Below are 17794 nucleotides of genomic sequence, written 5' to 3'. Positions count from 1 at the left end.
CAATCAATCGAAGATGACCCTCTACAGGGGCTTCGACTTCAACGGAATACCCACGTTCAGGAAATCAACTATCTGAACGTGATCTGGTGCGTGCAAATCGCCGATTGACTATTAGAGAACTTGCAGAAGAGTTAAGCATCTCGATTGGATCGTGCCATAACATTTTGACTGAAACTTCGAACATGCATCGAGTTGCAGTAAAGTTTGTTCCTCATTTGATGACCGAACAACAGAAAGAATATCGAGTGGACTTGTCGGCAGCTTCTTGAACAAGCCGATGACGATGAAACATCCACGCGAAGGATCGTAACGGGAGACGAAAGTTTGGTTTACGGCTACGATATCGAGAAAAAAGTTCAATCATTACCATATTGTCAAAGGATCTCCACATCCCAAGAAAGTACGTCAGTCTGGATCCTATGTCAAAGTGATGCTCTCTGTTTTTTCGATTTTAATGGAATTGTGCATTTTGAATTCTTGCCTCGAGGTGAAACAGTGAACCGTGCGTACTATCTAGGCGTTTTACAACGGTTACGTTAAAAAATCCGCAAAAAGAGACCACAGTTTTGGCGAGATAACGTATGGTTTCTTCACCACGACAATGGGCCCGCTCACTTAGTTTTGTGCCAAAAATCAGATTCCTCCCTCAGTGTCCTCCCTCAGCCGCCCTACTCGCCAGACCTGACTCCTTGCGATTTTTTCTTATTTCCGAAATTAAAATCAGTGATGAAAGGACGCCGTTTTGAGACTACTGATGACATTAAAACAAATTCGTCATGACACTATTTCAAATAAAGCTATCCAGGATTGCTTCGAGAAGTGGAAATACCACAGGGAAATTTGTGTGAACTACTTTTAAATGGATAAGGACCAATAATCTGTAAAATCAATAATAACGATTAAAAAAATAAAGTTCGGTTATTTTCTGAACAGATTTCGTTTAATAATCACTGAATAAAACCTCTCCAAAACGGAATCTGACGGGACCGTGTAAGAAATCAGTTTAAGAAGTTTCCATCTTGCAGAGTTTCATTAAAAATCGAGGAAATTTATACTGAGGTTCTATGGAAGAATTACAGGAATATAAAATGAAGTTGAGCAATGATATACGTTCGGAATATTCCGGAAACTTATATACTGTATATAGAATTACATTATTTGTAGTTTTTAAAAATTTCAGAACTGAAATAGGTTATTTTTAGACATTACGTATAATTAATTCTGTTTACTGTAAAAAAATGTTGATTTACCAGAATGGTCGTGGCAACTGTTTTCATTCATAAATATTTAAGAAAAAAGCACTTATTTTTGTCTTCGTGTTAGTTATGTTTCACTTAAAAAATAAGGAAATACATTTAGCCTAAAACAAAACATTAACTGACACTGATTCTAAAATAAAAAAATTTGTAAAATCTTTAAAATAATCAAGTACTCTATACTTGGCCCAGACAATGTACGAGCCTGTGACATCACGACCAGACTGCGTATTACTACTCGGCCTGAAAACATCAACTCCGCCAATCAAATCGTAGTATTTATAATTATCAAATTTACATTTACTAATTATAAACAATATGTAATTAATTCTTTATAACCGTTATTTGTACTAAATTATTCACTTTTAATAATAAACAAAAGCTTACTTGAATTTTCTTCCCGCATCTAATTCAACCTTCTACAAAGTTCATTATCCTCGCTAAACGTATCATTATCACTTTCTCTATCGGAGTCTACGCGTATAATATAACGTTCTGTCATTTCATCTATCAGTGATTCCAGTTTTTCATACTCTTTTTTTCAATATGTTTTACTTTTTCACAATAGGGTTTCCAGTCATCTTCATTCATGGGAACAATTTTCTTCGTAGTTAATTTGTGAAAGAAAATGTGTTATGACTCGCTACATGTATTTTTACGGCTGACCATACTATCACGATCGGATTCAAATTAGGATGGTACGGTGAGAGTGTAAGAACACGATGCCCAAGTTTTTTTCAAAACTTCATCCAAGTGCTATTTTTGTACTTTAGTATTAAGTAACTTTACTAATTCATATAACTGTAGTTTCAGCATTTTTTAACTATACGGAATATGGGTTTTCTCCAGCTAGTCGGTCATATATTTTCTTTTGGAGTTAGAATTGGGCGCTTTGTCAATACCTGTATTGTGATAAGGGGCTTATCAACAACTACTACTGACATTGGTGGAAGATTTGGAATCAATTTTTCACGAGTCAATTTCATGAAAGTGTCCTGTATTCATGTTGTCATGGTAGTCGCCACGTTTCGAACTGGCGCTCCAAGTTAGTAATGGAGTCGAGTTGTGGACGGCACCGAGTGCAGACGTGTTTCCTAGCTCCGCGATATTTTACTTTTTGATTGGGTTTTTTGGATTTTTTACTGGATACGGACATCGGAAATTATAGTGGTATGGTTAATGGACACAAGTGCAAAGTTTTTTGAGTTTCGGTTTGGTGTTTTTTTTTTTGAAAATACAAAATTTTGAGGAAAGTGTAGAGAACTTTTAGTGCTACAGCCCTTTTGGACAACGGTTAAGAACCGAAGGGGTGTGGGATTGTAATTAAATACAACTACACGGACAGAGTGAGTTAAAAAGTACTTTGAATATGTTGTCTCTATAAGTATATAGAGACAAATTTTGCAAGTCAAGCAACAAGCTCCGGCTTGTTCGTGACGTCATTGAAATACAAGTAAACAAGGACTTGTAAAATTTTCAGAAGTTTTACTGTGTACTAGTAGAAATTTTTCTAAGTGTTTGCGATACTTTACACGGGCAAACTCCTATCCTCCATATCTCGTATAGTTTTTACCATAGAACCAAAATTCCCAAATATCTATCCGAAACCAAAGATTTCTGACCTTCTGACCCCCCTCATATTTTGACACCCCCCCAAATTTTTGACCCCGGATTTGGACACATACATTTTACTTTCCCCCCAACCCCCCATTTTTTTGGGGGGCACCCGCCCGTGTGGGGTATCATAGGACTCGGAATCAACCCCTGATTTGGAATCCGAGTTATGAGAAGACGAAGCTCGCTTCCAATAGAAGATAAGGCCTCTCCAGAGGCTGGGCCCTCGAGGGGAACTGCCGGAAGGAGGGATGGTGTTTCTGAAGTCTCAGAAGACATGGACATTACAGGATTAAATCAAGGAAAAGCAAAGTGGAAGACAGTAGAGGGGAGAACCGCCAAGCGGCCGAGAGCAGGCTCATCAGAAGAAGAGGAGGCCCCCCTTAATTTGAAGGAGGTTACGTACAGGCTGGGTAATGCACTATTACAGCTTAGGCAACTAACTGGCAAGGCCAGTGTAACGGCAATCAAGGCTCATGAGAGGGAGCTGACAGAAATTTATAAAGATTTACAACGAATAAATGATGAGACTCCAGACACAGTTGACCAAAGTACCCAAACCGAAAGTCATGGCAAGAACGAGATGTCAGATATTCTAGATGTAGTGCTGACAGATGAACAACTGATAGACAGATTACCCACACGATGGTCAACCTGAGTAATGAACAGGCTGACCCAGGAGAAAGATCTAAGACCAGGAGATGACAGCTGTTTTTTCATAGATTTGAATGGATTAAAGCCACCCAGCCGGTATGCTGGGACGGCACCTGGGGCAATGATCTTACAAGACTCCACCATCCTCGAAGATGGAAAGATCACAAATACCGGAACTAGGTACACGGTAATCTATGACTCTAGAGAAGGAGATAAGACAAAGAACCCTAGACAAGAAGATAAGACATAAGAAATTTGTATGGTGATTATGTTGAAAAGTAGTATTTTAGTCCCTCTTTCACATCTATTTAATAAAAAGTTTTTCGTGTACTTGGTTTTTTTAAAATTCCAAAACGTTCCTTACTTAGCCCTCGTAATTAAAACTTTCGTTTGTCACTCTTAAACAATTTTTGTAATCGAGAGGACTATCTCATTTAATAAAATTCAATTAAATGCAATTCAGTTAATGCAATTTTATTATAAAGGCCTTTCGAAGAGCTGTAGGTAAGCTGGAGTCAGCTGTCTTTGTGGTTCCCAGTGGTCCAGCGGGCATCATAGTGAGAAAAATAGTAATATACATGATGAGGAAGGGTAAGACCTTGCCGAGGATGTTACTCCCCAGCCTGAGCGAACAAGGGAGGGCAAGGTCGAGGTCGGTATCAACAAGAAGGGGAACCCCCACGGTCGTTGAAATTAAAACTGCTGTAGTAAGGGCCACCGGTAAATCTTATGCCGATCTGTTGAAAACCATGAAAAAAAAGGTTAAGGTTGAGGAGGCCGGCGAAATACTGTCAATTAAACAGGGAAGGGATCAACAACTAGAGGTCCGAATTAGTGGGGCGCAGAAGGCGGGGCAGTTTTCCTCCCTGCTGAAGAGCAGAGCAGAGGATCTCCAGGTAGATATAAGAACAAAAGGAGACCGCAGAACAGTCATTCATGTAAAAGACATGCTAGGCGACACTACTGAGCGAGAGGTCAGGGAAGCGGTAGAGAAGGTACTAGGACAAGGAGAAAACTTTCAGGTCACATCACTAAGGGAGGCATTTGGAAACACAAAAAATGCCACGGTGGTCACAAGTCAAAGGAATGCAAAGAAATTAATTGCAGCAAGGCTGAGAGTAGGGTGGGTGAGTTGCAGGGCCTACATCCGGACGGATATAGAGAAATGTTATCGATGCTGGGATGTCGGTCACAGCAGAAGAGAGTGCAGAGGCCAGGACCGTTCAAACCTCTGCTTCAACTGTGGTAAACCCGGCCATGAAATTAAAGATTGCAAGGAGGCGACCATATGCCTGGACTGTGAAGCCACTTCACATAGGACCGGGAACCCGTGCTGTAACAAAGGTCATGACTAAAGTAATACTAGTTAATAATAACAGGAGCCTACTCTCTAGTGATTTGAGCATAGAAATAGCATCTAGATACGAAGCGGACTTCCTGGTGGCCACCGAACCTAATGTGTATTCGGCGGCCAGAGAACAGTGGCTGACCGATGGGAATGGTGATGTGGCAATTAGAAAAATCGTTGGAAATGTGGATTATGATCTGTATGGTAGAGGTGACGGACTCATTGCTGTTGAGGTAAGCGATAAGATTATAATAGGTGTATATATCAGCCCTAACTGCAGCAGGGAATCTCTTAAGAACAGACTCCTTGACCTCCAACATGTCATTATACGAGCTCGGAAGAGAATTGTAGTCCTTGGAGACTTTAACTGCAGGACTGTTCTAGCTGGAGCGATCTCCTCGAACGCTAGAGGAAAACTCCTGGAGGAATTGCTGGCAGCGACAGGAATGACATGTATTAATGACGGAAGAGCCACCTACCAAGCAAGAGGGCATCAGTCGGTCCTGGATTTAGTTATAATTGATGGAAGGATGCGCACTGATGCAGCTGATTTCATGGTTCTTAATGACGAAACAGCCAGCGATCACAGAGCCATCTTTGTTAACTTCAGAGAGCAACGGCCAGAAATAAGACAGATAAATAACAATATCAGACTGTCTGATCAACAGATGTATAGAGTGGCTAATAATGCGGCAAATAGAATTAGAAATAGTACTCAGATAACACCTGAAATATTCCAAAATATAGTTAAAGAAGAGATGGCGAACATACCGAGGAGAAATAATATTAAACATAATATGGTCTACTGGTGGTCCAGGGAGATAGAGGAACAGCGTAGAATTATGCAAAGACACAAGAGGACGGCCCAGATAATAAGAACCGTAATTACAGGATAAGTTAACAAAAAAAGTAGACCGTAATGCGACAATTTTTTGATGTAAATAATCAATAATTAAAATTGTTTTTTTACTCTTTTTTACAGGTTACAGAATAGTACATAGAATTAATATAAAATATAATATTTCAATATTATTGATATAAGTTAAATATTTCGTGCTCCTTACCTTTAGATATTTTGGTTGTAAGGCCGTGTAGATGGCCTTGCAGGTGTCAGGAATAATTTGGCTCAAGGCCTGAGGTGAAATTATCATTTCAAACTTCAAAGCTTCAAAAGACATTCCTGTTGCTAGAAATTTAAGGGTTGTGCAGCGAGGCGTACTTCTGTTGGGATAGCGGCCCTTATCACATTTATTTGTTTTTGTTATTAATGGCCTCACTTTTTCCAGCAAATACGAGGGCTATTCAGAAAGTAAGGAACGTTTCCACCTGACGCCGCCAGGCGCACGCCAATCGTGTATATATTGGTGTGCTCGTGCTCGGCACCTCAGTCAGCGTCCAGCCGTGACAACGGGAAAATCTCCGCACTGCCCGTTTTTTTATATAAAAATTTGAAATGTGTGCTGCAATCGAAAATCCCGCCAGTTGTCTCGGTGCGGTCTGTGATTCGTTTTTTGTTGGCAAAAAACTTAAAACCAATAGAAATTCATCGGGAACTGTGTGAAGTGTACAGGAACAACGTGCGTGAAAGTTCTGTCAGAAAGTGGTGCATTCAGTTTAAAAATGGCTGAACAAACGTTCACGATAAAGAGAAGAGTGGACGTCCAAGCATTGTGACTGACGATCTGGTCTCCAAAGTTGACGAAAAGATTCGTGAAAACCGCCGTTTCACAATAACTGAGCTTTCTCTATGTTTCTCACAAGTTTCACGGACTTTATTGTTTGAAATTGTTTCACAGAAGCTAGGCTACCACAAATTTTGTGCAGGATGGGTGCGTCACTGAGTGGTTGAGATCACAGGCGGTAGAATTCTATGACACAGGAATTTCAATGCTTGCCCACCGCTGTGATAAGTGCCTGAATTTGTATGGTGATTATGTTGAAAAGTAGTATTTTAGTGCCTCTTTCACATCTATTTAATAAAAAGTTTTTCGTGTACTTGGTTTTTTTTAAAATTCCAAAACGTTCCTTACTTTCTGAATAGCCCTCGTAATTAAAACTTTCGTTTGTCACTCTTAAACAATTTTTGTAATCTATAGGACTATCTCATTTAATAAAATTCAGTAAATTCATGTGCGTAAATCTGTACCTTTCAAGCAACCACTTTTTCACCCATACTGTCTTTTTATTCCTTTTATTTTGTCCGGTCAGTGCACCACATTCACTTAAAATTATCACTGCAGCTGCAGTACGTTTCCTACAAGAACTCGTCGCTGCCAACAGGACACTGATGAAAATTCGTGTCACTCCCGAGCTAGGCTCCAGGAGCCAGCTACGCCGTGTGTGGTAAAATTCTTCTGAAGCCTGGCTCATTGTCTGACTCGTCGAGCCTGACTCGCACATGAATGGGGGGCTTTATAGGCTGGAAGCTGGAGCTATAAGTGTGATGGTGTACATTGTGCCACAACAATTAGCCAGCTACTGCATTTATTATTTTACAAATCGTTGTATTTGTATAATCTGTTTTTTATCACTTTATTTTATTACAGGCTGTTCTGTTTTTTTATTTTTTCCTTATGGATTAAATTTAACACATGAAATTAAAAGTAAAATCCATGTTTTTTTTCCTGTTTCCATACTACGGAGTGTTTCATCTTGAAGAGCTTATTTCTGTTAAAATAAATCAGTATTTCGAAAACTGTACGTTTTAAGGTTTCTGTTTTGCACATAACATATATATATATATATATTTTATTTTTATTTTATTCTTTTATGTAGTTATTAATTCCATTTTAATGCAAATCAAAAAATTATACTGGCATTTATATTGTTATTATAATGTAAGTATGTGATTAAAAATAATGCAAACTGATATTATTATTAGAACAGAAACTTAAATTTATTAAAATGTATTTTATATCTATGTACTTATAAAATTATAACTGTCAATAGTGGTTGGTAATATCAATATCAGCATTTAGTTTGTTACTTTTAGTTATGTAAATGGTTCTGGAGTGTCTTCTTAGTTACTTCATTGGAAAAAACAATTTGGCATAGCCCATATACTGTTGCTTTTTGAGCTTTTCTTGAATAAAGCACCAATAAGTTTGAAATAAAAAATAAGATTGCTTTTAATTCATTCAACATTCAGTATTTCATGTATTTAAAATGATTGCATCAATAAACTTTAATAAAACTCCACTATTTAACCCACTTATCGCACTAAGTGCTTTTAAAATATATCTTTTATAAATTTTTAAGAAAACCAAAATAATTAAAAGATTCTTTACTAAAACTTGTATTTAGAGTTAAAACATTTAAAAATTAACTAACATTCAGTAATTTTTTTTTTTTAACTGAACATTCAGTAAACTTGTATTTAGAGTTGAAACATTCAAAAATTAACTAACATTCAGTAAACATAATTTATGATTCTTAGCATATTTTCAAAATAAAGATTTCATCCTTTGTTTGGAGGTATGAATTTTTTAAGAGTATTAAGTAACTATTACAATATAGTTCCTATTAATATGTTAATACTTAAATAAATTGCCTGAAAATCTTTGATAAACAATATTTTTAAATAATTTACTTTTTTTGTGTTTATAGATTCAAACTTTGTAGAACCATCACCAGAGCCAGCTGTTTTTTCAGGTATGTTTTCAAAATTATTTGCATCATTCGTAATAAATAATCAGCAATCTTTAAAGGAATAAAATTTTAGATATTTGTAATTCATAATTGTTTTATTACTTTCTTTAGGCAGAAACAAATTTTCTATTTATTTTTAGATTGTTTTAAAGTTGAACAAAAATTGTACTATTGAACTGAACATCATGCAATCATCATAAAAAATTCTTAATTTTAAATTACTTTAATTATTATAATATTAGATATTATCTGTCATTCAATGAAACAAAGAGATGAATGAAATTATTGTTAAAGATTTACTGGTAAATTTGCAAGGAATTGAACAATCCAATTTAGAAGCCAGTTTGCTTACTACTACACCAATTGGCTGGCAGTAAAGTTTTTTTTTTTAATTTTACTGCTGATTTTTCTTTTATTTATAATAGAAAAAACTTTTAAGAATGCTTGTTATGTTATATTTAAATATCAGTTTTTTAGGATATTTTTCTCTATGAAAAAAATTGTGTAGTTAAGACTTCAATACATTATTCTTTGTGTAGCATGTGAAAAGTATTATTAATATTTTTTTAATGTGTAATCTTTTGTATCTAGATCCTGAGATGAGAGATATGGGTGTTCGTGCCTTGGGCAGAGGATCTTTATTATCAACACCAGTCAATTGTCAGTTATTTTCAATTATAGTTATTTTGGTCATGGCCTTCTCATAAATACAGGTAAAACATGAAGTTTTTTTGTATTAACAAAGTTTTTTTGTATTTCTATTGAACATGCTAGGCATGTTTAATATATGCCTAATTTTATTTATGTTCGATAATTTTATTTATGTTGACACAAATTTTTATTTTTTTAATTATATGTTTTATTAAACCTATTGCTGATTATAATCTAGTAATTGAAAAATAAATAAATCCTTTATTATGATGGTTACATAATATTAAACTATTTAAAGCATATCATGAAATCAATAGTTTTTGCTATTCATTTACTTTGAAATAATTTCTTTCCCATTTGTCAACTAGCACAATACTTCATTTTAAAAGCTGCTTCCTAAAGACAAATGAGACTGCTTTATATGAATATTTTCATTGCAAATAAAGTAAGAAATTCATCAATATGTTGAGCTGTATGAAACAAATTTGAATATTACAATTAAGTTATTGAATTTTCAGTTGAGATGAATAAATTAAAAGAAAATTTAGGTATTCATTTTTTAATTTTAAACTTAAAGTGGAGTACGTGCATGAACACTTGTGCTGAAGGGCTTTTAATGTTGAGATTATAAATAGCAGAACCTCAGTAACCTCAGATAATTTTTATCTCCAATTAAACTGCGCCACATTTACGTGAACTGACCCATACATTTTGTGAACAAACCACACCAAATCCTTAAATTCTTTGTCTCACACAAACATTTATTAATATCTATAGATTTTTTTATTGAAGAATTTATGTTTACGTAGAGTATAGAAAATCTAAAGATGATAAGTTTCCTAACTACTCATGGTTCATTTAAAAACTAAAGGTCCTTTTTGAGAAGATTAAGTGATTATATCAGCAATCTAATGAGATCAATAAGCATTTATTAGTGAAATATGAGATGGGCCAGAATCGGATTAACATAATTTTGGAGTATATTCTCTTCCGGAAAAAAATTTAAAGCATTAAATCAAGGCATTACATTATAAATAAACTTAAGAAATATTGAACATTTTAAAATTTATTAATGACTAATATCCAAATTACATGGAGATTGTTCTTTTGGAGGATATTTCTAACTAATTCAACCAGTCTGAAAGAACACATACAGACACTACGTAACTTTTCCAAATTTCGTTTTACAAACATGATGTACGTGTACAAAGATACTAACCATGTGTAAATTTACAAACAGCACATAAAACCAAGTTATACTGAATTCAGCCAGCCTCCATGGCACCACCCGTGATAGCATCTCGGTCTTTCATCCAGAGGTTCCAGGTTTGAATCCCGGTCAGGCATGGCATTTTCATACACACTACAAATCATTTATCTTATCCTTTGAAGCAATACCTAACGGTGGACCCGGAGGTTAAAAATATAGCAAATTAAAATGAGAAAGAACTACTTCCAGTTTGTTCCTACACTACTACTCATTTTGCATGAAAACTATGGCTGTGCTATGTAACTCTGAAAACATCTAATCAATAATGTAACTTTATAAAAAAGGAAAATTAATACATATGCTTTATTTTTACTTTTTATTACTAAAAGAAAGTAGTTTTCATCACTTTTAAATATAAAAAGAAAGTGTGATTTTTAAAAAATTCTTTCCGCATAAATTAAATTCTAATCATTTATTTTATTAACATGCTACGGTTTTACTTTTCTGTGAGTTATCTGTCGCTACTTGATAATATAACTGTAATCAAAAAATTATATTGTAACCAGAATGTAGGCCATAAACTTTCATACATATGTGTATATCTCACAATTATTTGTATGTGGGTTGATAATTTTCAGTGATAAGATAAAAAGTTTATAGATACATATATTTAAAGTATAATAAATAGAAAAATAGTGTATAGTTAATATAAAATCAGCAATCCACACAAAAACAGAAAAAATATATAGCAGTTGTAACTTCCTTTATTCAATGTTCTAATGATCAAGAATACAATAAATACGATCTATTTATAACTGCCAAACAATAATTCTGATCATTTCTACAACTTCACTTATAGATAGATCTTTCATAGTTCATAACAATTACTGTGAAGTAGAATCACCTCACACACTAAAGACCATGCATGTTTTTCTCATTTGGTTTCAATACAACGTACTTGAACTATGTTTGATTTATGAACACACTAAATTTTACAAAACTACTACATACTAAAGGATTTTCTATTTGTTTTGTGGTGCGTTCCATTACTAGCCCTTGCTATTGATAACTACTGAAGAAGAAGCAATATAATTAGTTCTATACACTCCTATGGAAGAGTAATATAAAAAGTGAACTCATATAATATAAAAAAAGGAGTCATACATCATTTTTAATAATTGACTTTTAAATAAATTATAATGACTAATAAAAGAATTATTATAAAAAATAAACACTTATATGAAATTATTTTTACTGTTACTTAAAAAAGTGTTATAGTTCTACATTACAAGGGAAAAATTTATTTACTTTATAAAAAAATGCTTTATACCAAGCATTTTGATGTGTTTGAATTAATGCAAAAATTAAATGTTAATTATTATTTGCAACTTGAAAGGGTTCAAGAAAATATTTTATGGAACATTTTTCCTGTTTTTATTTCTTAAAATTAAAAAAAATTTCTGCAGAGCAGAAAAGCTATGAAAAGGATGAAATGAATAAGTGTTAATGTAAATGAAATTTCTGTTTTTAACTGATTAACACTTGTATCTTTTATCAGTAGGAAATAAAAGGAAATATGTTAAGGAGTGAAAAAAGATTGTTGGGAGATTATGGTTAGAATCAAGTGGTACAAGGGGGTAAAGTAAAAAGTGGTTTGCTAAGAGAGATTTATGATAAGAGATGTAAAGATAAAAATCATTAAACTCACTCCCTCAACTGCATCAACATTCTAAAAGGGAGAAACCGTTATAATGATGTTTGAAAAATTCACTTAAGTAATCTTATTTATTTTAATCAAACATGTGTAAAGTATGTAATCTAATCTCATTATTTAATGGAATATTAGCTTTTGAGAGAAAAGTTAATGTTTTTTTATTAGTATTATTATAACTGTGTACAAATTATAAAACCAAAAATAAAGATCTCAACAGATTTGAAGATGATAAAAACTGTCCTTATGTTTATTTTTCTATTTAATTTAATTTTTTAATAATGCTACTAAGTATCAAATTTAGTAATTTATATCCTTTCATTGTCTGTAGTGTTAATATGAGTAAAATATCAGATTTCAGAAATTGAATTGATTCTCAAACAATGTTACAAGGTTTCCTTTTTTTGTGATGGAAATAATCAAATCAATTTTCAATCAGAGAAAGTACAGCTATAAAACAAATAATAAATTGAATTATTAAAAAAACGTATTAATTTTATTTATAAATTCAATTAAAAAAAATATATATATTGTGTAATCTAATCTAATCATAAAAAAAAATTGTATGATATTTTACATTATTTAACTGGGTTGTTCTACAAAGTAGTCTGTTGAATGATTTTTTTAAATTTGTAGTAAGTATGATTGAGTTTCCCCTGGTTAGTTAATATCAGTAAAATTAATAATTATCAGTTTAATCAATTTGTTAGTTATTGTATATATGTATATTAATTTATAATATATGTATAATAATTTTATTAAACGCATCTCTATTAATATAAAATATATATTATGAATATTACTTTTGGAATATATAATATCAAGTAAATGCACCAATATAAAAATAACAATTATTTTATTTTCAATTTTTGCAGACTGCATTATATTTCAGTATTAAAACTCTTTATCAAGTTAATTTACACATTATTACTTTATAGATGTATTAAAATGCAATTAATAGAATAAAAATTGAATTTTGATATGTTGATAAGGTAACATAGGTGTTTTAACTTATGAAGAATTGTTTTAATACCGATATCCTGAGATGTATAATGACTTTGAACTGAAGATAGACTCCTCATAAGATTCTTTCTACAATATTTGATTAAAATAAATTTTTACTTTTTAATTTTTAATTTAATAAATTCACTTGATGGTATATATTTTCATTAATAATACAAGATATTTTATCATTTTATCGTTAAAGTGAAGTTTTGGTAATGAAATATTTACTACAATTGTATTATATTTTTCCAGGTTGGTTTGGTAAATGATTCAAGCACTTGGATATACCTAAATATGAAAAAAAAACAAAACAAAAATAACAATGGTGCTTGCCTAGTAAGACTGCTATTTGTTCTGTAAATACTCAGGTGAATTTAATGACTGAAGAAGTAATAATTAAACAAGAAAAACTAAACAAGAATATAGTGTGTGTATTCGGTTGAGTGTTACTAAGTGCCATGTGTTGCATATATAGTGACAGTGATATTTTTGGAATGTAGTAAGTAAATTATAACATTAGTAATATTGAACAGCAAAACTATTTATAAATTGATTATAGATATAAAAACTGAAACATGATTTTGTCCTAAAGATGATTTAAGTTATGTGATGTATGTGTATGAATGGTGTTTTTTTTTTTGTATGTGTTTTGTGTTTATAAATAATCAATTATAATATTTTATTAATAATATGTATGTGAACATTTAATGTTAGTACAATACAAAAACATTATGTGTTTTTTTTATTGTGTAAATATGTAATTTGTCGCAAATACATTTATGTTAAAAAATTGCAAACAAGATGCTTGGTGTAATATATTCATATATATTAGTATTAAAAACTTGAAAAAGAGAAAAAATCTTTATTTCTAGAAAATAGAAAAATTTTCCTCGTTTATCACTATCAGCCCTATTTAATTTCTAAATGAAATGATAAATGTGATACATAAGCAAACACAAGTTCCATAGGCACTTTTTGTAATTAAAATATCAGTAGTTTATTAATATTCATAATAAGGACTTGTAAAATAAATGTTTTTGTTTCATTATTGTTATGGAATGTTGAAAATGGAGACTGGAGTGTTTTAATCTATAAATAAAATATTTAGAACATTTAGACTATCAGAATATTGCACTGGACATTTTGCCTTAGACAAAAAACAGTGGACAGTTTTGACTGCCTAATATGGTCAATGTGGTTGTATATTATTTGTTTTAATATAGTGGCACTTTATAGCAGAAATGTAATTCGACTGTCCTAACAAAACAGTTCTTTCAAGATCTAAAGGAAAATGTGTAACATATTTTCAGTCTGTGTACATGTAAACTGTATAATCATACCGCAGTGCTTGGTATTTGTTATGTTCATGTATTTTACAAAGAACATTAATACAGTTATTTTATTGACATTTTCAAACTGGAAATTGTTTACTATAATGGAAGAGTAGATCAATTTAACAATGTAGATGGTCAATGAATTTAAGGAAACATATTTACCCGCAACAGTAACCCAAAACTTTTTATTGAAGAAAAAAGTGTAAGCATACTTCCAAACTATGTTCATAAGGGAACAAAATACAACTGTATTTGTCGGTATTTCTGGATTATATCCATCATTCACAAACACTAAATTCTAATTTTTGCCAGTGCTTGTAAAAAAAAGAAATTACCATAACATTGGCTATATTTAATATCTTTTCTGAAGTTAGTTCAAAAGTAGCCTTGTGGAAGCACGATAGTCACTTTTTTACACCTTAGTTTACTATTAATGAAAAAACATTTCCACTTTTTTGAGTTGTCACAATTGATTTGTACCATATTTAAACATTATATACATTAAATATACCCATGTGCATGTACAATATGATTACTATAAATACATTAAAAAAATTAGTGAGTAACCCAATTCAATTACCCGTGTACCCCCAGTAGTGTACACATTCTTACTGTTACCCACTTTACCATAATTATGTTTTTTCATAACAACTCAAGAGCTTTATGCCTCCTTTGTACTATTCTTCTCTGAAAAAATTCTTTAAATAATCAAATTTTATATATTTTTTGGATCATAACAGCTTGTTTATAAAGTTGGATGGATATAAAATTAATTATGAAAATACTACCAGCCACGGTGTTGTGTTCCTGGGCTGTCCAGATTTCTGAGACCATTATTAGACAGTCTATGGAGTATTGTCATATCTGATAAAAAAATATCTGTTGCAATGTACAATTGGTCTTACCTTAGAAAATCAATTTTAAAGGTATTTAACTACCATATTTTCAGGATTGTTATATTATATATACTTTTTTGATAATTATTTATAATAATAGTTTTATGGTGAATTTTTATTGTGTTCTTTAACACGAACTGCATTTTCAGATGTGTTCGTTATTGTCTGTCTATCTTGTTCATTTTTATTTTTGTTATTTATTAGTTCTAAGATAGAAAAGTTAAGACTGGGGCCAAAGTGTTTTAAAATTGGTTTACATTTAATTTTAGATTTGGAAATTTAAATTACTAATTTGATCAATTCTCTTTTCATAAATTGATTTCTTATTTGTGTTATCAATTTTTTATAGTTATAATGTTGTGTTGTGTTTTATTAGTGCATTAAATATTGCATTAAAATTGTATTTTATAATATTGTATTTGTGTAAATATACTGCTTATTATTTTATAAGTTTACCATTTAGCTATTAATATCAGTCTAATTTGTATAAATAATATATTATGAAGTACATTATATAATTTAGTTTTAATTATGTGATTTTTATTTTTTATTATATCTTTTACTTATTAATTTTATCATTAAAAATAAACAAATTAATAATATAAGGGTAAAAATTTTATATTTTCTGTCATGATACATTATAAAAATGAAATATTAAGTAAAAAAATATAAGAAGAATTGAACAGGTTGATTTATTTACAAAAGAAAATGTTTCTGATATTTTCTTAGTATTTAAAATTTTTTAATTCGTTTTCTAAGTTTGTTTTATGTTATACTATGTAACAATTTGGTTTTCCTTTATTGATCCAACTTATAATTTCTTTCTGGTTCACTGGCATGCCTAAGTATTGTTATTACTGGATTCTAAAATTACAGCCCTGTATCAACCTCTTGTCAAGCATCTTTGTAGGCCTGTTTATACTGATGTTTTTTTTCCGCTTTAGTTTAAGTTGGAATTATAAATTTGGCTTTTAAAGTAAACTAAGTTACGTTTGCTGGGAATTCATTCTAATGCAACAGCTCCTGCATCAGAATTTGTATTTATTTTATATATATATAAAATATCAAGGAAGTAAAACTTCCTTGATATTTATGGCTGTACACATTTTACCTTTGCTCTTTGTTTTATTGTACTTACAATAAATGATTTTGAGCTTACTAGCAGTTACTAGTTCAAATTTTGATTGTACTGCTAGTTTTATTTTTTTATACCAGATATGTAATGTGAAATATTAAAGGAATTTAGGTAATAAATGCCTCGCAATTTCTCAAACTGGTAACCAAATTAATGGGAAAATGTAAGCTTTATGAAAATAGTAGTGTGTTTTAAGTTTTGCTGATTTTCTTTTATTTATTTTACCGTTAAAATTACTTTAGTTTGTATAAATTACGTTTATGAAATTCCACTGACTACCACGGTGAAGTAGTAGCATGTCTGCCTTTCATCCTGAAGGTTCTGCATTGAATCTCAGTCAGATTTTGCATTTTCATTTCCTACTAAATTTTTTATAACTGTAATTAGGCAATTAGTCTATAGTAGCTAAAATAATGTTAAAAAAATGTTTATATATATATATATATATACATATGTGCGTGTGTCCACTATGAAAATTACCTTTATTGTTGTTATACCATTAATTTTTTTTTTCATTTAAATATTAATGACTATTAGTATATTTTATTTCTTTTAATGTTTTTATTGTTATGAAGGGCGTATACAATTTTTAGAGGAAAAGAACAGGTTACTACTTCATAACACTAAGACCTATTTACCTCTTCTTCGTTGCTGGCAGATTGTTCAAACAGTTTCAGCTTAAGATGATATTGGCTTGGGTAAAAAAATTTCTTTTGGTAGACTAATTTTCACACATATTGTTAAAATTACTTATTGGTGTTATTAATAAAGGAATTATTTCTTAGTTATACATTGTTTATTTATGATGTCCGAGGTATAAATTAACATCAATCATTTATTCTAAAAATTATATTAGATCACTTTTTATAATAACAGCAATAAAAAAAAATTTCTAATCTCATTTAAGAGTAAAATTTATAAAAGAAAATTCATATTTCCAATATTTCATATAAGATACCCTTTCTTTTTATTAGAAATCTAAAATAGCACTGTTTATCATTTAATTTGGTTTTATTTATTTATTTTTTTTTTTTGTACATTCTGTATTATATATAGTTTTTATTATGATATTTATTTTTAGTTTTATAATTGTATTTATTGTTAATTTGTATGATTCCAAAAATATGCCGTGTACCTTATAATTAATTAGGTTTAAACCAGGTGTAAAAATTAATAAAACTAAAGAGTTACCAAATGAGATAAATTTGCCTCAAGAATAATAATGGAAAATATTTATACTAATATTGCCACTTAACAGTATTTCTTGGGCTTTATTTTATATTATGAACAAGTTTCCTTTTTTTTTATTGAGCTCGTCTAATTTAATAAAAG

The 17794-nt window shown here is 31.0% G+C and overlaps 1 protein-coding gene across 1 annotated transcript in view; it reads left to right on the top strand.

The window, feature by feature from the left end:
* LOC142320320 (lachesin-like) overlaps positions 1-15516 on the top strand; it is a 732258-nt gene extending 716742 nt beyond the window's left edge. The window contains exons 10-12 of the mRNA XM_075358027.1: positions 8479-8523; positions 9112-9233; positions 13350-15516. Coding sequence (XP_075214142.1) covers positions 8479-8523; positions 9112-9227 — 161 coding nt within the window. The 3' untranslated portion in view covers positions 9228-9233; positions 13350-15516. The remainder of the gene's footprint in view (positions 1-8478; positions 8524-9111; positions 9234-13349) is intronic.
* Positions 15517-17794: the final 2278 nt, after the last annotated feature.

Source organism: Lycorma delicatula, chromosome 2 (genome assembly GCF_047948215.1).
Source record: "Lycorma delicatula isolate Av1 chromosome 2, ASM4794821v1, whole genome shotgun sequence".
Taxonomy (NCBI): domain Eukaryota; kingdom Metazoa; phylum Arthropoda; class Insecta; order Hemiptera; family Fulgoridae; genus Lycorma; species Lycorma delicatula.
This window is presented reverse-complemented; position numbering and strand designations above follow the sequence as displayed.